Raw genomic sequence first — 24,370 nt, forward strand, 5'->3', positions numbered from 1 at the left:
GATTACAGCAGACAGAGGGAACGTGACTCTGGAGCCAGGTCAGGGATAGTTAAGCCGGTGGCTGCTGACACATCCCAGCTCCAAATGACTTGTCCCATTGATATGGGGCAGGGCAGGATCGCGCACAGCTGGAGAGGTCTTTAGCCAACAATAAAAGCAGACCCCTACCACTATCCCCCCCAACAAGGCTGCTGAAAGATCTCCACAGATTTTCCATTCCCGTCCGCTGGACAGGATAGCGAGCAGCAGGCAGCGAGCAGGATAAAGGGCAGAAATGTGGAGTTTCCACTATGTCAGGGGTCTCTTCCCTCTAATTCTTCCTAGACCCCAGACAGGTCACCTACGCCTCATTAGCAGCAACCGACGCGGCTGCTGGCTCACGTGCAAGTGAAACGGCTGTAGCAGATCCTAAAAACAGATGGAGGTATGCCGATAACCGAGACGTAAGTGGCGCTTCGGAGAATCGTACAGGCCTGGGGAACATGAGACTGTCCAGCTGGTAATAAGCCACATGCTCAGACGGACAGCTCTACAGCAGCTGGGGAAACGCAGGTAGCCAAAGACGGTCACGGTGATTAAGCCGGAGCCATGGGACTAGGCATAGTGCCGATTCCCTGAAAGCTGGCTCAGGCAACCTGTGGCTCGCCAGCTGGGGTGGAACTAAAAGTACCTGCAAGGCCTGCCAGCGTAAAACAAAACAAATGAAGAGGTACAGGCAATATAGAGCAGATAAGACATCACAATTCATTATGCAATATCAGTGTTCATCATATCACTGGGGAATGTCATGCACTATCACAATGCTCAGCCATGAGGTCATAAAATATCTCTAATATTAAGAATGAACACTATTCCCACATCTATAAGCAGTTAGTGAATTACACCAAGGCATTGAATATTGCAGCCACCATTCATATATTTATACACCTGAGCGTCACACGGGGGCAGATGTACCAAGTCTTGGAGAGACAAAGTGGAGAGAGATAAAGCACAAACCAATCAGCTCCCAACGGTCACTTTTCAGGCTGCGTTTAAAAAAATAACAGTTAGGAGATGATTGGTTGGTACTTTCTCTCTCTCCACGGCTTAGTACATCTCCCCCACAACCCGTACAGAAACACAAAGTATGACAAACCCTAATGACGGTGTATAAAAGCTGTAGCTTGCGCATGACATCACTGTCTGACACACTGGCCCCAGCTGCTGACCCCCCCCCCCCCTTTGGGAGCGTAACCTGTCTGTCCCTTAAGAACACAATACTCGGACCTCTGCTGACATCCGGCAACGGACAGGAAGTGACAGCATGCAGAGGAGTCATCAGGAAACACTTGGAGGGGAGAAAAGTATCACTGCACGGGGGGATAAATGTATTAATGTGCATCTAGATCTCGGGTTGTTTTATAGCACATTAAAGGGTAAGAGCAGTTGTGACATCAGGGGCTTATTTCCGCAGGACTGCGCCAGGAACAGCGAGGGTCTGTGCGCCATACGTTCTCCTGGAGGGAGGAGCTAAGCATGTCGGGCGCATTCATGGCTCAGTAAGGGCTGGGCGCATGTTGCACCTGCGGTAATTAAGGTAATTAAATGAGTTTATGGGAAGCAAATACGTATTTAAAAAGTGTTATCGGGTGGTGACTCTTTACCATACGACTTGAAGTTAATACGTATTCGGAGGTTCCAGTAATTCGGTGTCTCCCTATACTTCCAAAGGGACATTTACATCAATCAGACGCTTTATAGTGCAGATATAGATTTATGGAGACATAAACCAATCAGCACATTACAATGTACTACGGTGATACATGACATACGCACTCCTGACGTCCCCTCGCTCATGACTGTAATATCAGCAGAAAAAAGTGACCCTTAAGTGACACTCTTACTGTTAGTATCCAGAAATAAAATAAAATGACATAATATTCCCTTGAAAGCAGAATTAATGTGACATTAAGGACGCGTGATGTCTATGGAAATTGTTGCAACGAGTGGCCTGTGAGATCTTGGTTTCCCTATGGATAATGCACACTTTTATTGCCAGGATTCCTGAACAGAACCCCAGTGATGGACATTATAGAGAGCCGCGCTGATTGCAGATTAGGTAAATGCTAATTAGCAGATTGGGGTGAAAAGCAGAGCACAAAATGATGTCTGACCACCTATTATCCACGTGGCATGCAACACTGTGTGTGGTTACAACTTAAACCCTGGGCAGCATGGACGCTGTATTGGTTAGAATTACTGCCTCACAGCACTGAGGGTGTGTGTGGAGTTTGTATATTCTCCCTGTGCTTGCGTGAGTTTCCTCCAGCTGCTCAGGTTTCCTCCCACGCTCCAAAAATATACTGGTAGGCTAATTGGCTACTGACAGATACATTATACCTAGTGTGTATTTGTGCGAGCACGTGGTAGGGAATGTAGATTGTAAACTCCACTGGGGTATGGACTGATGTGAATATTCTCTGTAAATTAGCTGTGGAATATGTGTGAGCTATATAAAGTAACTAGTGATATAAAAAAAAGTGAAATGACTGTTACAGATTTAAAATATATTTCTTAAAAAAAACTATGAAAAATATATATAAAATAGTTTTAATCTCAATACATCTTGTTATAATGATTCATATTTATAAACAATGTTTAAACTAATATTTCAGAACTTTATAAATCTTTTGTTAGGCAAATTTACAGTCACTGCAAAGAAAAAGCGTCATTGGAAAAACAAGATTTTTCATCTAGAAGTAATTTCCCTAAACCATGGCGCTCATTTTTATGTTACCTTAATATTTGAACGTATGTTATAAGAAAACCCCTTAATGATATCACGATTAGCCAATTATAAAGATTACCTGCAAATTTTTATATCAATTTAAGATATATAAACTCCCATTCTACCAGGTATTCTAAATATGTATCTGCACATGCTATAAGATCGCCTTTAGTACATACAGACAAGGCTTCGATTCAGACTGTGACGCCATCTATGTGGAGTTTTTGGGGGGTCTCCCTGGATTTTCTGCCTCACTCCAAAGACACACTGGTAGGATAACTAACTTCAGGCTAACTGGCCTTGTGTGTGTGTGGAAGGTAAATTAGATTGTAAGCTCCACTGGGGCAGCGAATGACGTGTCTGATCAAAGTGCTGTCACTATACGGAACAGTGGAATATGCTATCTCTATAAAAATAACTTCTACAGATTAAAGATCAACAATGAATAGGTCGACACCAGATGGTCGACATGGACATAAGGTTGACTTCAAACAGTCGACAGTGCAAAGCTGGTTGACATGATTTTTTCAACATTTGCAAGGTTAGGGTTTAGGATGAGGAACTTGGGGGGGGGGGGGGGGGGTTAGGGTTAAGTTTCCTGGAGGGGACGGTTAGGTTTAAATTACAAAAATATTGTGTTGACTATTGGAACCTGTTGACCTTTTGCACCAGCAACATATTACATGTCAACGATCTGGTGTCGACCTATTGTCTGTCGAGCTTTTATTCCACACCCTAACTGTGCCATTTACATCTCTGTATTAGAAGATCTACGTTTATATTGCAGAAGATGCGTGGACTTTATTTACCTGTGGAAGGCGCAGGCTCTCCTGCACCGGCGGCTTCTGTGGTATCGGGCGCGGTGTTTGCGGCAAGCTCTTCCTCCGTATCCTCGTGGAGAGTCTCTAGAGGCAGTTGTGCGGATAGTAGGCAGCTGGCATGCTGCAGGCACAATGGTGAACGCTCCCCTTCCCCCCAGCAATATTGTGAATCCGGATCAGTCCTTTCTCCGGTCTCCACAGTCGGGTCAGCTGCGTCTCCATTAACAATTTCGGGGTCAGCTCCCCCAGGTAGCTCCTCACAAATGTTAGCAGCGAGGGGAAGTTCTTGTCCTGCTTCTGTTGCATCTTGCACGCTTTGGTCGCTAATATCCACAATCTGCGACGATTCCTCAGCTGCAGGCAAATCATGGCGTTCTAGGTCTTCTAGATCTGAGCAGTTTATATCATCAGTTTCCACATCCTCTGCGTTTTCCAGAAGAGCGCCATCGCTCTCCAGCGAGTTCAGTAACAGAGGCACGGATTGGTCACTCTCCTCTGCCTGGGGGGGTTCCTGAGTCTCAGAAAGCCCTGGCTTAGAAGGTTCCAAGGCCTCAATGACCTCGCTGCTCAGTGTCCTGGAATGCTCTACAACAGGTTCATGTGCAGCATCTGTCATGCCCCAGGCATCCTCAGTGCACTCTCTAAAGTGGCTTCTGTTTTCCTCCTGGAACGATAATGATGTGCTATAATTATCTGGCTCTGAACTTGGCTGCAAACAGCTCTGTGCGCTATTATCAGCCTCTTTTGTAGCAGTGTCCCCTGCTTCAACAGACACCTCGGGCAAGACCTCGCTTTCCAGACTCAACGTTTGGTGGAAACGGTTAGTTTCCTTGTCGACAGACAAGGATGCGTGGGCTGGTGATGGGGATTCGCAGCCCCCAAATTCAATGTCCAGCAGATTAATAGACTCTGTTCTATGTGCATAATCCGCCACGTAATGAGTCACACTGGCCCCCATAATAGTCGCCTTGTCAGACGGCTGCAAAGGGAAGCATACCGGAATCTCTGTGCACTTTTGGCTACTTGAAATACTTAAATTCTGGTTATGTTGTGTTCTTTGGGTTGATTTCTGCTGGCTTTTGTAGTTTAAGGCTATAGACTGAGTTAAGGATCCCAACTGAGGTCCGAAACGTGGCACTTTGATATCACGTAGTTCCACATACTCCCCTTCCATCTCGCTGGTGAACTCTGTCTGGACATCCAAATTAATAACCACTGCATCCTGACCAGGAAGGGTGGTTGGAAACTCATGAACCTCTTCATGGTTTTGGTGGACCATCAAATCTCCCATGTGAGGTTCCGTTGACTTCTCATTCTCTTTATGAGCCACTAACTTTAAGGTCTCACAAACTTCTGATGGGCTCCCAGTTGACGGCGTTTTCTCTACAAACTCTGGGTGAACTACTGTATCCCAGGGAACCCTGAAGAGCTGGTCATCAGATGTCAGGAGGCAGTTCTCCAGCAAGGGCCCGATTCGCTCGGAATTGATGAATTCCAACCACTCCAAGGTAAATATGGAAGTGTAGGACGCGTCTGGGAGCACCACCTCCTCAATGTTATGTAGATCCTCAGCAAGGCATTTTAGCACAATCCTTGGAGTCTTCCTCAGATAAGGCACCACCTGGAGGTAGAAGTCTCCAGGTTGGAGGAGTCTCCAATCGATGGACGCCAGCTGCAGGACAATCTTGTCATGGATACAGAGAGGCCATCCAGCATGCCGGAACAGCAGCCCACAGTATTGCAACTGCAAGAAGAAGACAACAAATGAGAATCTCTCTAAAAGCAAGAAGCTGCTTCGTAGAACGAAACATTCTTAAACTTGCTACGTAGCCTGACCAAAGAGTGACAGGATCAGTTACAAATTGGGAGGGTGGTACGATTACAGAGATCCAGCTAGAGGGCTAGAGCGTGTAAGGCGTATTAGAGACAGCATTACTTGTTTATTGACCGGATTTAGGGCTATGCTCAAAAATGATCCAGGCAATAACAGGCTAGTTCAGAGGACTTTTTTAAAGATTTTCAATACATTTTGTTGCGATGAATGCAGCGATATTGGCAAAAGAAGAGTTTAGTACTACACAACCTACACAGTGATATCTTTTTTAAATGGCCTATAACTAAGTTTTGGGTCAGTTAAATAAACAAAACTTTGGTCAATGCTGACATTCTGCAGATTTGTCCAATAAGTGTCCCTCTAGCTGTTGTTGAACTACACATCCAAGCATGTCTTGCAACAGTTTTAGCATGGTCAAATAGCAAAACTGCGGTAGGGCATGCTGGGATGTGTAGTTCTACAACAGATGGGGTGGGGGGGCTGCTTATTGCCCACCCCTATTCTAGAGCATCTCGTGCACCTGAAAAAAAAAGTGGCTTGTTCTAGATTCCAGTCTAATTCACCTGCCCTATAGCCAGGATGTCGCCAGAGTCTCGGTAATGCAGAAAACAGAACGCAAGACTGGGTTGCTGCAATCAATACACATTGGGCCTGATTCAGACCCGGACGCTATTCTGCGCTCGCTCGCATTGAGAGATTTTTCGCAATCTGGGCATGCGTATGAGTCGCAATGCGCGTGCATGAACTAGTCATTGCGATGGGGAAGTGCTCGCCCTTAGCCCGCAGTCGGGCCGCTATTTTGAGTGACAGATAGTGCCGTTTGTGGGTAGTAACAGGGGAAGGTGCTTGAAAACGGGGGTGTGGATGTGCGAACGCAGGCGTGCCCGACCATCAGAACGACGTTTAATGGGTTTGCATAATTAGCAAAGTTGCGTCATTACACACGTGACTAGGTTGTATTTTAGCCAGAATTGCTCGCAATGTTGTGGTGGGAAAAGGCTACCACAAGCGCTGCGAGCAGCTCCGATGGCTCTCGATGTTCCCAATTAATCCTACAACTGCCAGAGATGACGTGTGTCGCGAGTGGCAAAGGGGCGTCTTTATAGAGGTGCAAGCGCATAGTGCGGCCGCTCGCTATTACTTAGTGGGCGGCTTTATGCGACGCAGTGCGAGCACATGATTTAAATAGCTGGCCCCTTTTAGCCAGCGAGCGGACGCAAATAGCGCCCGGGTCTGAATCAGGCCCATTGTACAGCGTCTATGGTGACTAATTCAGAATCTCCCAGGTGGTAAAACAACTATCACAAATCTGTCCAGTCAGTGATTAACCCCATTTCACGGGGAACTTACACAGGCCTCCTGTTGTAATCCCTGCAAGACCCGTTTGGCGGGGATGAGGAAGTCGATGAGGTAACTGAGGCCGTCTCCTCGGTAGGTCTTCTCCACAACATCCAAGACTTGGCACAGCACCGTGGCAGCAGTGGACTCGAAGGGATGGTAGAGGGAGGAGAGGGTCTTCTGAATGCAGTTATCCAGGGACTGGGAATCCTGTGATGGGGAGAGGACAAATGTACAGCTGCTAAAGACATTTCTGTTTAAAGACCACCCTTCACCCATATGACCACACAGCCTCTTAGGCCGAAATGCAGAGTTATCCTGCTCTCCGGAGAAATAACCTTGACCTTCCCTACGGACAAATTCCACCCCGGAGGGTGCATCGTATTTCTAACAGGAAACAGTGGTTCACAGAATAATCCTGTCCCCTCTGCCTGGCAGGGTGTTGGGAGAGCAACGGTCAGTACCTACGGTGAAGAATCTGAATTTCAGCAGGAAACACTGTTACCCACCCCCCCTTCCCGGTACCCTTCTCTTATACCTGTGCTGCAACACTTCGAGAGATCACTGCAGTCAGGAGCTACGCGGCAAATCAGGCGTTAAGTGTCAGTTCAGCTTCTCCTGCCACATGTCAGGCAGAGACACACAATGTAATCTCATCACACATCATCTCATTCACTTAAACAATTAAGACAATAAGGGGAAGCAGGGGGGCGGAGCGGTTGAAGTGACTAAATCCTTTTTAATTACCGTCATTTAGAGTCAGGATGATTTGGAAGGGAAGATAATGGGAGACTGAAAGCAGATGTGTGCGGACGGGATTAGTGTATGATATTAGGACAGCTCTCCGCTGTTCATGTTTTTCTTTACTTGTAAGAGAATGGGAAGCGACAAGACCAGCCAGGGATTATTTATATAGCGCACGCATATTACGCAGCGCTATACAGAGAATGTTTAGCCATTCATTTCAATCCCTGCCCCAGTGGAGTTTATAGTCAATTGCGGTAGGTAGGATTCAATTTTGAATTCTCGCCATTTACACAATGTGCCGTTTCCAGAACGGCGCATTGCACCCTGCCGGCATCACAAACCTTAGTTACTTAGGAAAATCTGCTATGTTGGCACTACCGGATTTGGCCGATATGTCTCAAGCTGGGCGTCCCACTGAATTCAATACCCCCCTATATTCCCTATCACATAGGCACACATACACACAGGGTGCCAATCCCCCCCTATATTCCCTATCACATAGGCACACATACACACAGGGTTATTTTTATTTTTTTTGTCAGAAGCCAATTAACTTATTATACCAATATGTTTTTGAAGTGTAAGAGGAAACTAGAGCAACTGGAGGAAACCCACACAAACACAGGGAGAACATACAAACTACACACAGATAAAGCCTTGGTCAGGAACTGAACTCATGACCTCAGGGAGCTGTGAGACCGTAATTCTAACCACTATACCACCGTGTTGTGGATGGGCAGCAGTGTAAGGGTTTAAAGTGAAATGCCATTAATGGGTTAGGGGCCCATTTATCAACGATCACATTTGCAATGCAATCTAGGCGCGATATTAGCGCCCATGATCGAATGGCAGCATGCGATCATACTACACAGATGTATTAAATGCCACCTACAGATACAGGGGCTTGGTGTGAAGTGACCGCGTTGGCGGTTTTTTTTATTCTCCAGTGAACGCGCGGTCTACAGAATGAATGACTGAATGAAATCCGAAAGTGCTCGAGCAGCTGGGTCTCTTCGCTTCCCCCTCAGGCAGACATTGTAATAGACATTATAATAATATTCTTCATTTAACGGTTATATTTATTTTTAGGTTTTTTTTATGTTGTACGTTACTTGAACGTAAAAAAAAAAAAAAAAATTTTTAAACATTGTAAAATTGCAGAGGAGAGAAAATGTAACAGATGCATTAAAAAGATCATTTCTATCTGGCCTGGAAATTAATGGATAAGTAGTTACAAGACAGCGTATATGGAATACGCCACAGATTATGCAGTGTGTAGGGAGTAACAAATGCAATAAACAAACAAAAAAAAAAAAGATGTAGGTTCATGCGCTGAAGAGCTTACAATCTAAATTGGTATATTCAGCAACAAAGGGGAAATTTAACAAGTGGACCTCTGTATCCAAGTTCACAAGCAGAATTGATTGGTAGTCATAAAAATGTATCCCTCTCTTATCAGACTCCCACTTCCCTGAAACCTTCCTCCTCTGCCTAGTGTTAGCTTGTGCAGGGCTTCACTCTGAAGCCCTGCTGGAGAAACCCAGTTACTCTCATTCAGTTGTGGGAGAATTCACGGACCAACCCCATGTCCGCTGCAAAGACTGCAGGGGGAGCGAGGGACCGCCGATGCAGGACTCCGCTGACAGGGGGGACCCTACGTGAGAAGAGGTATGCAGTCCCAGCCTGGAGTCCTGGGCAGAGGGAATCACCGGGTTAAGCGGACACTTCCTGCGTCATTATATAACAAAAGAGCCATTTAATAGGCACAATAAACTGACAGTATGACATGAGGGGCTTCCTGGAGAACCTACGTTTTCCCCACACTCCCTTGTAATAAGAAAACCGTTAAAAAGGCCTTTGTGTAATACTGGGCAGGAACATTCTCCTTTATGAATGGAGAATGGACGTAATCAGCACTGCGGCTCCGTACACCGATGGAGCCAGATAACCACGGCATGGATACAAAGATACACGAGTTCCAATTGTAAAGCCCAACAGTATATGCGGGCGCTACACAAGTAAATGTTAATAAAAGGAATAATGCATTTTAGAATTATCCTGCCGGCCACGTTTTCACAGCAGGAATACAGTAAAGGGGCCTCTGACCAGGATACCGGTGAACGCACCCCAACATCCGCCACCAAGAGACTCCGTCTCCCTCTCTGCCATCTGCCTTGCTGGGCAGACGGCCGTTCCTCGGGCTGATGAGCATAACATGAAGTGACATAGAATCAGTCACACCTCAGCTTGTTTACCTAAAACCCTATCGTGTGCCCAAATCACCCACCGATTCTGCACTCTGTAGCTGCTGAGTTCGCAACCGGCCCTTCGCCGACAGGCAGCGACATGGAAAGTGACAGGCATGTGAGTGCCCCCATTACGTACGGATGCGCAGTCTTCATCTCCAGCACACGCATGCAAACTGTAATATTCAGCCAAAGCGTGATAAAGTGCCCGCCATTACACCCCAAATCTGTATCTTACACTGACGGTTAATGTTCAACAGAAGATTCTCCAGGAAAGGGTCTTTTAAAGTTACTGCAATGAACTGCGCTCCAGGTGTTACACTACAATAAACCTGGCATTTGTCACCCTGGCGTTGTAACCGAATTCCAGACACACAGACACGAGTATAAACAAGTCGTCATTTAATGACTGGCAATGAAAAGGTTCTATCCTGGGGACTTGCCATCCAGCCACAACAAAACAAAAGCAAAAAAGGAGCACTTGCCTTCTATTAAATTAATATTTCCCCAGGGAAGCCAAACGCAGAACGTGTGACTGGACCATAGGTGGTCTCAGGTCATTCCAAACATATTCTGTACTAAGCAGATTTCTGCTGAAACGGCCCCATTGTCCGCCGCCCCGACTGACATTTTGTTTTGTTTTTCCTCAGACATTATAAAGTCCGTTTCCCATGAGTACAAAAATCCAGAAAAAAGAAGACAAAGAATTCAATTGCTGCTGTGAAAATCAGTGCTTACTAACTCAGTAACCAGAAAATCAGCGCATACTAAGTTACTAACCAGAAAATCAGCGCTTACTAACTTACTAACCAGAAAATCAGCGCTTACTAACCAGAAAATCAGCGCTTACTAACTTACTAACCAGAAAATCAGTGCTTACTAACTCAGTAACCAGAAAATCTGCGCTTACTAACTTACTAACCAGAAAATCAGCGCTTACTAACTCAGTAACCAGAAAATCTGCGCTTACTAACTCAGTAACCAGAAAATCAGCGCTTACTAACCAGAAAATCAGCACTTACTAACCAGAAAATCAGCACTTACTAACCAGAAAATCAGCACTTACCAACTTACTAACCAGAAAATCAGCGCTTACTAACTTACTAACCAGAAAATCAGCGCTTACTAACTTACTAACCAGAAAATCTGCGCTTACTAACTCAGTAACCAGAAAATCTGCGCTTACTAACTCAGTAACCAGAAAATCAGCGCTTACTAACTCAGTAACCAGAAAATCAGCGCTTACTAACTCAGTAACCAGAAAATCAGCGCTTACTAACTTACTAACCAGAAAATCAGCACTTACTAACCAGAAAATCAGCACTTACCAACTTACTAACCAGAAAATCAGCGCTTACTAACTTACTAACCAGAAAATCTGCGCTTACTAACTCAGTAACCAGAAAATCTGCGCTTACTAACTCAGTAACCAGAAAATCAGCGCTTACTAACTCAGTAACCAGAAAATCTGCGCTTACTAACTCAGTAACCAGAAAATCAGCGCTTACTAACTTACTAACCAGAAAATCAGCACTTACTAACCAGAAAATCAGCGCTTATTAACTTACTAACCAGAAAATCAGCACTTACTAACCAGAAAATCAGCGCTTACCAACTTACTAACCAGAAAATCAGCGCTTACTAACTCAGTAACCAGAAAATCAGCGCTTACTAACTCAGTAACCAGAAAATCAGTGCTTACTAACTCAGTAACCAGAAAATCAGTGCTTACTAACTCAGTAACCAGAAAATCAGCGCTTACTAACTCAGTAACCAGAAAATCAGTGCTTACTAACTCAGTAACCAGAAAATCAGTGCTTACTAACTCAGTAACCAGAAAATCAGTGCTTACTAACTCAGTAACCAGAAAATCAGTGCTTACTAACTCAGTAACCAGAAAATCAGCGCTTACTAACCAGAAAATCAGCACTTACTAACTTACTAACCAGAAAATCAGCGCTTACTAACCAGAAAATCAGTGCTTAGTAACTCAGTAACCAGAAAATCTGCGCTTACTAACTTACTAACCAGAAAATCAGTGCTTACTCAGTAACTAGAAAATAGCGCTTACTAACTTACTAACCAGAAAATCAGTGCTTACTAACTCAGTAACCAGAAAATAGCGCTTACTAACTTACTAACCAGAAAATCAGTGCTTACTAACTTACTAACCAGAAAATCAGCGCTTACTAACCAGAAAATCAGCGCTTACTAACTTACTAACCAGAAAATCAGTGCTTACTAACTCAGTAACAAGAAAATCTGCACTTACTAACTAACCAGAAAATCAGCACTTACTAACCAGAAAATCAGCGCTTACTAACTTACTAACCAGAAAATCAGCGCTTACTAACTCAGTAACCAGAAAATCAGCGCTTACTAACTCAGTAACCAGAAAATCAGCGCTTACTAACTCAGTAACCAGAAAATCAGCAGTTACTAACTTACTAACCAGAAAATCAGTGCTTACTAACTCAGTAACCAGAAAATCAGTGCTTACTAACCAGAAAATCAGCGCTTACTAACTTACTAACCAGAAAATCAGCGCTTACTAACTCAGTAACCAGAAAATCAGCGCTTACTAACTTACTAACCAGAAAATCAGTGCTTACTAACTTACTAACCAGGAAATCAGTGCTTACTAACCAGAAAATCAGCGCTTACTAACTTACTAACCAGAAAATCAGCGCTTACTAACTCAGTAACCAGAAAATCAGCGCTTACTAACTTACTAACCAGAAAATCAGTGCTTACTAACTTACTAACCAGGAAATCAGTGCTTACTAACCAGAAAATCAGCGCTTACTAACTTACTAACCAGAAAATCAGCGCTTACTAACCAGAAAATCAGCGCTTACTAACCAGAAAATCAGTGCTTACTAACTTACTAACCAGAAAATCAGCGCTTACTAACTTACTAACCAGAAAATCAGCGCTTACTAACCAGAAAATCAGTGCTTACTAACTTACTAACCAGAAAATCAGCGCTTACTAACCAGAAAATCAGTGCTTACTAACCTACTAACCAGAAAATCAGCGCTTACTAACCAGAAAATCAGAGCTTACTAACCTACTAACCAGAAAATCAGCACTTACTAACCAGAAAATCAGCGCTTACTAACTTACCAGAAAATCAGCACTTACTAACCAGAAAATCAGCGCTTACTAACTTACCAGAAAATCAGCGCTTACTAACTTACCAGAAAATCAGCACTTACTAACTTACCAGAAAATCAGTGCTTACTAACCAGAAAGTCAGTGCATACTAACTAGAAAATCAGTGCATACTAACTTACTAACCAGAAAATCAGTGCTAACTTACTGACCAGAAAATCAGCGCTTACTAACTTACCAGAAAATCAGCGCTTACTAACCAGAAAATCAGCGCTTACTAACCAGATAATCAGCGCTTACTAACCAGATAATCAGCGCTTACTAACCAGATAATCAGTGCTAACTTACTAACCAGAAAATCAGCGCTTACTAACTTACTAACCAGAAAATCAGCGCTTACTAACTCAGTAACCAGAAAATCAGCGCTTACTAACTTACTAACCAGAAAATCAGTGCTTACTAACTCACTAACCAGAAAATCAGTGCTTACTAACTCACTAACCAGAAAATCAGTGCTTACTAACTCAGTAACCAGAAAATCAGCGCTTACTAACTTACTAACCAGAAAATCAGCGCTTACTAACTCAGTAACCAGAAAATCAGCGCTTACTAACTTACTAACCAGAAAATCAGTGCTTACTAACTTACTAACCAGAAAATCAGCACTTACTAACCAGAAAATCAGCGCTTACTAACTTACCAGAAAATCAGCACTTACTAACTTACGAGAAAATCTGCACTTACTAACTTACCAGAAAATCAGTGCTTACTAACCAGAAAGTCAGTGCATACTAACTAGAAAATCAGTGCATACTAACTTACTAACCAGAAAATCAGTGCTAACTTACTAACCAGAAAATCAGCGCTTACTAACCAGAAAATCAGCGCTTACTAACCAGATAATCAGCACTTACTAACCAGATAATCAGCACTTACTAACCAGATAATCAGTGCTAACTTACTAACCAGAAAATCAGCGCTTACTAACCAGAAAATTAGCGCTTACTAACCAGAAAATCAGCACTTACTAACCAGATAATCAGCACTTACTAACCAGATAATCAGTGCTAACTTACTAACCAGAAAATCAGCGCTTACTAACCAGAAAATCGGTGCACTGTCCTAACATGGTGTGTGTAGATAAAACCCCTTGTATTTGTTAGGTGCTAGACGCAGTAGAACAGTCACAGGGTTTCGTTTCCAGTATAAAAACATTTCTTGGCAATAACATTTTTCACAAGTTAGAAAGAAGTACAGATGTGTCCACATACTGTACATCTAGCTGCCTTGCGCGTTAAACAGCTTTTCTAATCGTGCCATGTCGTGGCGTGACAGTGTTACAGCCGCTGACACTGTAACGTAGCATGTCGCAGGCAGATACAGCCGCAGTCGCACACAGAATATAGGCACGCCGCATATCATTATAATCAGCAGAAGCTGCTCGTACATCCTATTAACATTGCTTTGCGAATAAGACAAATTTATAGGAAAAAGTTGCCTGAAAAGACGCTCTGCGCTACCGAGTTGCATGGTGCTCACGCGTTGTGTAACGCGACTTGCAGCGTGCAGAGGATAGAGGTTTATGGACACATCTGTAACTAAGGACTTGATTCAAAGATGTACGCTAATGCTGCTGCGATCCGAGCAGCTGCATTGTACAAATATGCAAATATCGCAACCGCCGAAATGTGTATTGAAGCGTCTACTGGCGTCTTTGCAAGTCTAAGCTTCTGCGTAGAAAGACGCATCATCAGTCGCAGATCATTCCATGATCACAGTCCTGAGTGAGTCTATGGTTGCGCAGAATGGCCGCAGGAGCCATATTTCTTGCTTACGGGGTCGCAGACACAGGATGTAACATGACCCCCGAAATGGTTGCAACACGCTCGCATTTTTCAACAACACTCCCCGTTACCACCCCCAAACGCTCCCTGACTGTTAATGACACTGCGTATACTTGCCGCAAGAGACTACGGTAACGTACCTTGATGCGTGCGCAGTGTGACTCAGACGCATGCGCAGATGGACGGTAATCTATTAACTGCAAAAACATCGGCATAGCGCGCAACCCTGAATCAGACCCTAAGGCAATCACTCCTGCGGTCCGACTATTGCTGGCCAGGAGGTATAAAGGCTGGGCTTTGGGGCTTATTACACTTAGGACCCAGGGAAAGGGACCGAATAGAGTGTTCAACTGAACACAAAACCCATTGTCCCATTAATCTAAACGAAACAGGAAATTCTTTTCATATACGAAGACCTAAAACGTGTCACTACCAGGCACATAATGCATCCACCTTCCCCTGACTGATGCACTTTCTCCGATTAGCCTCAGCTACGTATAGAAGGCCTGGCGGCATCGGGCTGCGGGGAAGCTTGTGTGGATGGAACGCGGCCCAGCCTTGTACAAGCAGAGAAACCACAGCGGAGGGCTGGAATATGGAATGCGGAATGTTTCCTGGGCACATTAACCCACTGTAGGACGTTTTCTATCCTGATCTCTGGGGCACGATCTCACCAGGGTACGCCGTCTGTAAGATATGATATCGGCAGAACTAAACCAACTGTGTGACAATATAGTCCCTGTTTGTACCAAAAAAGAATCCGAGACTTGGGGATAGAGGACCAGTGGAGAAGTTTTCCATAGCAACCAATCAGATTGTAGCTCTTATTACTCAAGTACAGTCTATAAAATGAGAGAGAGTATCTGATTGGCTGATATGAGTAAAACCTCCTCCTTTTTTGGTGTAATTAGAGCACCAATACTGGACACGCTAATATCTTGGGGGACACAGTACCATGACTGGGACTGGACGCACTATAAGGGGTAAATTTACTAAAGTGAGAGTTTTAAAAGTGATGTTGCCCATAGCAACCAATCAGATTCTAGCTATTACCTTGTAGAAGGTGCTAGTTAAATGTTAAGTAGAATCTGATTGGTTGCTTTGGGCAACATCACTTTTAAAACTCACTTCTAAAAACTCTCACTTTAGTAAATTTACCCCTAAGTGTAGCCAATCTAGAGGCCGAAGCTTATCAGTTCCTATGTGACACTAGTTATTAGCTAATGTATAAGGTGCACTATAGGTATATATTCATTTAGTCAGCAAAATGGCCGCCTCCGCTGTAAGCAGACAACTCGCTGCTGGCCCTGTTTATTTTCCTTCTGCCATATAATATTCTGTTAACCCGGGCTGAGGAGCCAATCAGGCGGTCTGGGGGATCCTCTTGTCTGACCCCGACAACTATAGGCCTGATTCAGCAAGGAACGCAGTTGCTTATACGCACAGAATCGGACGAGTGTTGCGTACTGGGCATGCATCGCAGTGCGCGTGTGCGAACCAGTCATTGTGATCGGGACTGCGATCGCAGCGGTGACGCAGACCCATCGCAGAATGATTGACAGGAAGTGCCGTTTGTGGGTGGTGATGGGTCATCGGGCGAACGCAGGCGTGCCGGTGTGTTTCAATGGCGTTGCAGGAGCGTGTATAAATTATCCACAGCGATGCCGTACGCAGCCTGAGGCCTCATAGCGTGCGCTGAAGTTAGCAATTCCTGAGTGAGGTCTGACCTGCCTTACCTGTGCGTATGGGTCCGATAGAACTCGATTGTACCGATGTTTTCGCAGTCTTGCTAACCATTATGTGCGTGTAGGTGAAGTGGGCGTCCTTATGTAGTGCTGTGGCGGCATAGCGATCGCAGTAGACTAGCTTCCAATCGCACTGAACTGCGTGCGCACAGTTTGCAGATAAAGCACATCTAGTTTGTTTCCTTTCAAAGCCATTGTGGTGGTGAATAGAGGCCAAAATATGAAAATTCTGTCAATGTCCCAATATTTATGCACCTGACTGTATAAGGTAAGCAGTATAATAGTCAGGGGTCAGTGTGTGATCAGCTGGATGACGTCACCAGCAGTGTAACAGGGGACCTATAAGGTAAGCAGTATAATAGTCAGGGGTCAGTGTGTGATCAGCTGGATGACGTCACCAGCAGTGTAACAGGGGACCTATAAGGTAAGCAGTATAATAGTCAGGGGTCAGAGTGTGATCAGCTGGATGATGTCACCAGCAGTGTAACAGGGGACCTATAAGGTAAGCAGTATAATAGTCAGGGGTCAGTGTGTGATCAGCTGGATGATGTCACCAGCAATGTAACAGGGGACCTATAAGGTAAGCAGTATAATAGTCAGGGGTCAGTGTGTGATCAGCTGGATGACGTCACCAGCAGTGTAACAGGGGACCTATAAGGTAAGCAGTATAATAGTCAGGGGTCAGTGTGTGATCAGCTGGATGACGTCACCAGCAGTGTAACAGGGGACCTATAAGGTAAGCAGTATAATAGTCAGGGGTCAGTGTGTGATCAGCTGGATGATGTCACCAGCAGTGTAACAGGGGACCTATAAGGTAAGCAGTATAATAGTCAGGGGTCAGTGTGTGATCAGCTGGATGACGTCACCAGCAGTGTAACAGGGGACCTATAAGGTAAGCAGTATAATAGTCAGGGGTCAGTGTGTGATCAGCTGGATGACGTCACCAGCAGTGTAACAGGGGACCTATAAGGTAAGCAGTATAATAGTCAGGGGTCAGTGTGTGATCAGCTGGATGACGTCACCAGCAGTGTAACAGGGGACCTATAAGGTAAGCAGTATAATAGTCAGGGGTCAGTGTGTGATCAGCTAGATGACGTCACCAGCAGTGTAACAGGGGACCTATAAGGTAAGCAGTATAATAGTCAGGGGTCAGTGTGTGATCAGCTGGATGATGTCACCAGCAGTGTAACAGGGGACCTATAAGGTAAGCAGTATAATAGTCAGGGGTCAGTGTGTGATCAGCTGGATGATGTCACCAGCAGTGTAACAGGGGACCTATAAGGTAAGCAGTATAATAGTCAGGGGTCAGTGTGTGATCAGCTGGATGATGTCACCAGCAATGTAACAGGGGACCTATAAGGTAAGCAGTATAATAGTCAGGGGTCAGTGTGTGATCAGCTGGATGACGTCACCAGCAGTGTAACAGGGGACCTATAAGGTAAGCAGTATAATAGTCAGGGGTCAGTGTGTGATCAGCTAGATGACGTCACCAGCAGTGTAACAGGGGACCTATAAGGTAAGCAGTATAATAGTCAGGGGTCAGTGTGTGATCAGCTGGATGATGTCACCAGCAGTGTAACAGGGGACCTATAAGGTAAGCAGTATAATAGTCAGGGGTCAGTGTGTAATCAGCTGGATGACGTCACCAGCAGTGTAACAGGGGACCTATAAGGTAAGCAGTATAATAGTCAGGGGTCAGTGTGTGATCAGCTAGATGACGTCACCAGCAGTGTAACAGGGGACCTATAAGGTAAGCAGTATAATAGTCAGGGGTCAGTGTGTGATCAGCTGGATGTCGTCACCAGCAGTGTAACAGGGGACCTATAAGGTAAGCAGTATAATAGTCAGGGGTCAGTGTGTGATCAGCTGGATGACGTCACCAGCAATGTAACAGGGGACCTATAAGGTAAGCAGTATAATAGTCAGGGGTCAGTGTGTGATCAGCTGGATGACGTCACCAGCAGTGTAACAGGGGACCTATAAGGTAAGCAGTATAATAGTCAGGGGTCAGTGTGTGATCAGCTAGATGATGTCACCAGCAGTGTAACAGGGGACCTATAAGGTAAGCAGTATAATAGTCAGGGGTCAGTGTGTGGTCAGCTGGATGATGTCACCAGCAGTGTAACAGGAGACCTATAAGGTAAGCAGTATAATAGTCAGGGGTCAGTGTGTGATCAGCTAGATGACGTCACCAGCAATGTAACAGGGGACCTATAAGGTAAGCAGTATAATAGTCAGGGGTCAGTGTGTGATCAGCTAGATGATGTCACCAGCAGTGTAACAGGGGACCTATAAGGTAAGCAGTATAATAGTCAGGGGTCAGAGTGTGATCAGCTGGATGACGTCACCAGCAGTGTAACAGGGGACCTATAAGGTAAGCAGTATAATAGTCAGGGGTCAGTGTGTGATCAGCTAGATGATGTCACCAGCAGTGTAACAGGGGACCTATAAGGTAAGCAGTATAATAGTCAGGGGTCAGTGTGTGATCAGCTAGATGATGTCACCAGCAGTGTAACAGGGGACCTATAAGGTAAGCAGTATAATAGTCAGGGGTCAGAGTGTGATCAGCCGGATGACGTCACCAGCAGTGTAACAGGGGACCTATAAGGTAAGCAGTATAATAGTCAGGGGTCAGTGTGTGGTCAGCCGGATGACGTCACCAGCAGTGTAACAGGAGACCTATAAGGTAAGCAGTATAATAGTCAGGGGTCAGTGTGTGATCAGCTAGATGACGTCACCAGCAGTGTAACAGGGGACCTATAAGGTAAGCAGTATAATAGTCAGGGGTCAGTGTGTGATCAGCTGGATGACGTCACCAGCAGTGTAACAGGGGACCTATAAGGTAAGCAGTATAATAGTCAGGGGTCAGTGTGTGATCAGCTAGATGACATCACCAGCAGTGTAACAGGGGACCTATAAGGTAAGCAGTATAATAGTCAGGGGTCAGTGTGTGGTCAGCTGGATGACGTCACCAGCAGTGTAACAGGAGACCTATAAGGTAAGCAGTATAATAGTCAGGGGTCAGTGTGTGATCAGCCGGATGACGTCACCAGCAGTGTAACAGGGGAGCTATAAGGTAAGCAGTATAATAGTCAGGGGTCAGAGTGTGATCAGCCGGATGACGTCACCAGCAGTGTAACAGGGGACCTATAAGGTAAGCAGTATAATAGTCAGGGGTAAGTGTGTGATCAGCTGGATGATGTCACCAGCAGTGTAACAGGGGACCTATAAGGTAAGCAGTATAATAGTCAGGGGTCAGTGTGTGATCAGCTAGATGACGTCACCAGCAGTGTAACAGGGGACCTATAAGGTAAGCAGTATAATAGTCAGGGGTCAGTGTGTGATCAGCTGGATGATGTCACCAGCAGTGTAACAGGGGACCTATAAGGTAAGCAGTATAATAGTCAGGGGTCAGTGTGTGATCAGCTGGATGACGTCACCAGCAGTGTAACAGGGGACCTATAAGGTAAGCAGTATAATAGTCAGGGGTCAGTGTGTGAACAGCTGGATGACGTCACCAGCAGTGTAACAGGGGACCTATAAGGTAAGCAGTATAATAGTCAGGGGTCAGTGTGTGATCAGCTGGATGACGTCACCAGCAGTGTAACAGGGGACCTATAAGGTAAGCAGTATAATAGTCAAGGGTCAGTGTGTGATCAGCTGGATGACGTCACCAGCAGTGTAACAGGGGACCTATAAGGTAAGCAGTATAATAGTCAGGGGTCAGTGTGTGATCAGCTGGATGACGTCACCAGCAGTGTAACAGGGGACCTATAAGGTAAGTAGTATAATAGTCAGGGCTCAGTGTGTGATCAGCTGGATGACGTCACCAGCAATGTAACAGGGGACCTATAAGGTAAGCAGTATAATAGTCAGGGGTCAGTGTGTGATCAGCTGGATGATGTCACCAGCAATGTAACAGGGGACCTATAAGGTAAGCAGTATAATAGTCAGGGGTCAGTGTGTGATCAGCTAGATGACGTCACCAGCAGTGTAACAGGGGACCTATAAGGTAAGCAGTATAATAGTCAGGGGTCAGTGTGTGATCAGCTGGATGACGTCACCAGCAGTGTAACAGGGGACCTATAAGGTAAGCAGTAGAATAGTCAGGGGTCAGTGTGTGATCAGCTGGATGACGTCACCAGCAGTGTAACAGGGGACCTATAAGGTAAGCAGTAGAATAGTCAGGGGTCAGTGTGTGATCAGCTGGATGATGTCACCAGCAGTGTAACAGGGGACCTATAAGGTAAGCAGTATAATAGTCAGGGGTCAGTGTGTGATCAGCTAGATGACGTCACCAGCAATGTAACAGGGGACCTATAAGGTAAGCAGTATAATAGTCAGGGGTCAGTGTGTGATCAGCTGGATGACGTCACCAGCAGTGTAACAGGGGACCTATAAGGTAAGCAGTATAATAAGTGAGGGGTCAGTGTGTGGTAATGGAATGCATTCTCATTTAGGAGATACAGTAACTGTAAAAGGGCATATTCTCAGCCAGCCAGGACCCCACGCTCTCCTCTATCCTACCGTGCACCAAGCAAGTCCAAGGGGCACTGCCAACTGTGCATATCTTCCCAGTATAAGCCCAATTTCAACAGCACCCACATATTGGCTTGAGTCCCGGCACTGAACAAAGCCCTGATTGTGGGTCAGCGCAAACAGATTCCCATCCGTGCCACTCCCCCCACCCAAATACTTCAGTGAGCAAATATCAGCCATGCCCAAAATACATGACATGCTAATCATATCCTCTATAGGTCACACACAGCCCTGTCCCAGGTCCCACATACTGACAGCACAGCCATAATCAGGGAGGAAGGCGTCACTGGTACCCCAGGCAGTGGGTCCATCTTTAGTCTCTCACCTGTGTATAGCATACATGGTCCAGTAAGGTGGAACAGCCCACTTGTTACATAAAGTGTTTTATTTCTCTATCGTGTACAAGCATATAAAGCGCCATATAAAGGAAGCTGACCCTTGGTCAGTTCAGATTGTAACTTTAGCGCTGAACTACAACTAACAGCATAATACTGAAACTTAAATTTCCTTAATAGTTAGCAAAGCGAGACATTGGGGAAAAAGGGGCCATCTCACAATGGCGTTCCTAAGCGACATACAGCGTTGCAAGATTCCGCCATTACTATAAAGGGGTGTAGTAGGTATTACGGTTCAAATCCCAACAGCGGCAGCCTTGCAAGGGTGAAAATCTTGATCGTAAAAAAGGAAAGTATCGCTAACCTAATTCTACCCCCTAACCCTCCCTTAGGGGTGCCTAACCCTAACCTCCCCCCCCCTCAAGTGCCTAACCCTAACCCCCCCTTCCCCTAGCCTATACCTAACCTTCCCGGGGGAGTGCCTAACCCTAAATCCCCCCCCGGGAGCCCCTAACACTCCCCCCCAGCAGCTGTCTGCGCCCGGCTTACCTTCTTTCGGTATGCTGGGCGTCGGTCTTCCGGCGTATGGATAATGACAGGCGTCGAGTTTTTGACGCCTGTCATTAGTACCACGCCGGGACTATAGAGTCGGGAAGCCGGCGGTTGGGATTTAGACCGTCGGCTCCCTGACTACATCCCCTATAAAGGTATTATAGAGGTGATAAATAGCAGAGCACCAGAAAGATCTCAGATTATCATTATTTATTTACTTATTACCAGTTATTTATATAGCGCACACATTCCACAGCGCTCATTAATAACGCCATTAATAACGGAAACCGCCTACAGTCTACACTGATATCACAGTACTAACATTATTGATATTTAGCACAAAAATCACTAAGTACTGATCATCATCAGGTTACACAGTGCGGAAACTCACACACTGCACTCCAGTCATGGCTGCCTATAGTCAGTAAAATCTGACTGTTACTGACAGGCAGCAAAGAAAAATAAAGCAATAATAATAATAATAATAATTGTATATATATATAGCTCTTTTCTCCAATACAACTCCCGATGCTTTACAGATACTATGGGGGGAATTCTATTGTTTTAACACAGATGCAGCTATCTATAGTCTTCATTCTAGCACTCTGCACCTGTCACAGCCCGTGCAGTTCCTCTATCCTGCCTGGGGTGTCGCTCTCCGCTCTGGTACTTCTAGCACACTCAGCTAATGCAACAAACTGCTGGGATACAGACCAGAGTGTGCTAGAAGCACCAGGGCAGAGAGCGACATCCCAGGCAGGAAAGAGGAACTGCACGGGCTGTGACAGGTGCAGAGTGCTAGAATGAACACTATGAGCTGTATTCAATTTGAGCCGAGCCGCGATACTTTTCACCTACTTTGCCCGTTTTGCAGGTGGAAAAGTATTGCGCGCGTGCCCGCTTTACCCCGTATTCAATTTGAAAGTACGCGAAAACAGGACCCGGCGAAACTTGAACAGGCGGAAAGTACTGTCAGAAATGGGGAAATCAGCCTGACATCCCCCAAAAGATGCTCTGACATGGGGGTTCACTATGGTACCCCCCGATTTGGCTTGCTGAAGGTATTTGGCGTTTTTAAACGGGCTGAACAGCTGGTAAATAGCGTTTTTCTACACATGGTGCAGAATAGTGTTCAGGAGTATTTTTTGCAGAAAATAACTTATCCCAGCAAATTTGGGGTATTTGAAAATGGGGGTCAGCATATTTAAAAGTTGCTAAAGTGAAGTTCTAAAAATCCACCTGCCGCAAGCACCTGCAATCCAAAAAACACCTGGGGCATACTTGGGGACCCCCCCAGAGTCAAGCTAGCTAGTTTTTAACTTTGTACCCCAACTTTTTTTTTTTTGCCCCCTTTTTCAAAGTAATTTTTTGGGGTGTTTTTCAAAAATTTTTTGACACAGGTTACCTTTGGGGGACTGTCTGAAGGCTGCACGGGGGTTCCCGCAACGTTGCACCCCAAAACCCAATTCTGCACTTTTTTCCGCCTGCTATTCATAGGTGAAACTTTTTTGCCTAGTACATTGCACTGACTCTCCGCCTAGGCGAAAAGACTTTCAAATTGAATACGGGGTAAAAGCAAAACAGGCGAAAATGACGTCATCGGTGAAAAAGTATCCCGGATCCGGACTTTCCGCCTCAAATTGAATACGGGCCTTATTTGTCTGTAATTACAGGAGCTTTTCAATTGTTTGTGCCCTAGGCGGCTAATCCCGGTGCATTTGGGTGCAACATGGGCGAATGCATCGGCTATACAGTTGAATATCGCCTTTCGGGCGCCCGAAACAACTATGAACATAATACAGAGATTTCGATTTTTATGGTCATCAATTCCAAGGATTATTCGACCTACTCAAGAAGGATCCAGGTGAGGCAGCCATTTTAGGTACACTACATAGGATAGCACCGGCCAGAAGAGGCAAAACCCGGGAGAGGTGACACATAATATGGGAGAATAAATACTAGACGACAAACGATCTTTGCGAAATCATCAGACCCATTGTTCATCCCACACAAGAGAGCACCAGGCAGCCATTTTCATGGATCTAAAGGTTGGTTCCAGGCTGTCCATGACCTACGACTAACTCCGTAGCGCTGAGGACTTGTTCTTACACCACAAACAAGAGGCTCTACTGAATTCCCCATCAGCTGCTGCCCACTAAGTGCCACTGTCACCATCCTCGGCCTCGTGTCAGAGCTGCGGATATGGTCTGCAGTATTTACCCCCAGCCAGTGGGTGGCGAAGGAGCCTCCACCTCCTCCATTATCCCGCACGACGTGGATCAGTTGTTCCTGCTCTCGCTCGTTACCTACCCTGGCAAATCTACATTCATCCTCCTCTCTCACATCCCTCCATCATCTACCTGCTCTCTTTCCCCAGACTTCTCTCCATTCCCTGATATTATATCCCCCTGTATAAGCAGGAACTAACCTCACAGCCACAAATCATCCTCACGTGGCCTCCTTCTCATGGCTGAACCCTGGGCCACGT

The 24,370-nt window shown here is 45.4% G+C and overlaps 1 protein-coding gene across 1 annotated transcript in view; it reads right to left on the bottom strand.

The window, feature by feature from the left end:
- The window catches only part of PLEKHG4 (pleckstrin homology and RhoGEF domain containing G4), a 129,698-nt gene that overhangs the window by 61,099 nt on the left and 44,229 nt on the right, over positions 1-24,370 (bottom strand). The window contains exons 2-3 of the mRNA XM_088476781.1: positions 6,773-6,970; positions 3,577-5,332 (exon numbers count right to left, since the gene is read on the bottom strand). Coding sequence (XP_088332907.1) covers positions 3,577-5,332; positions 6,773-6,970 — 1,954 coding nt within the window. The remainder of the gene's footprint in view (positions 1-3,576; positions 5,333-6,772; positions 6,971-24,370) is intronic.

This window comes from Taudactylus pleione, unplaced genomic scaffold (genome assembly GCF_031769625.1).
Source record: "Taudactylus pleione unplaced genomic scaffold, aTauple2 ptg000194l, whole genome shotgun sequence".
NCBI lineage: Eukaryota > Metazoa > Chordata > Amphibia > Anura > Myobatrachidae > Taudactylus > Taudactylus pleione.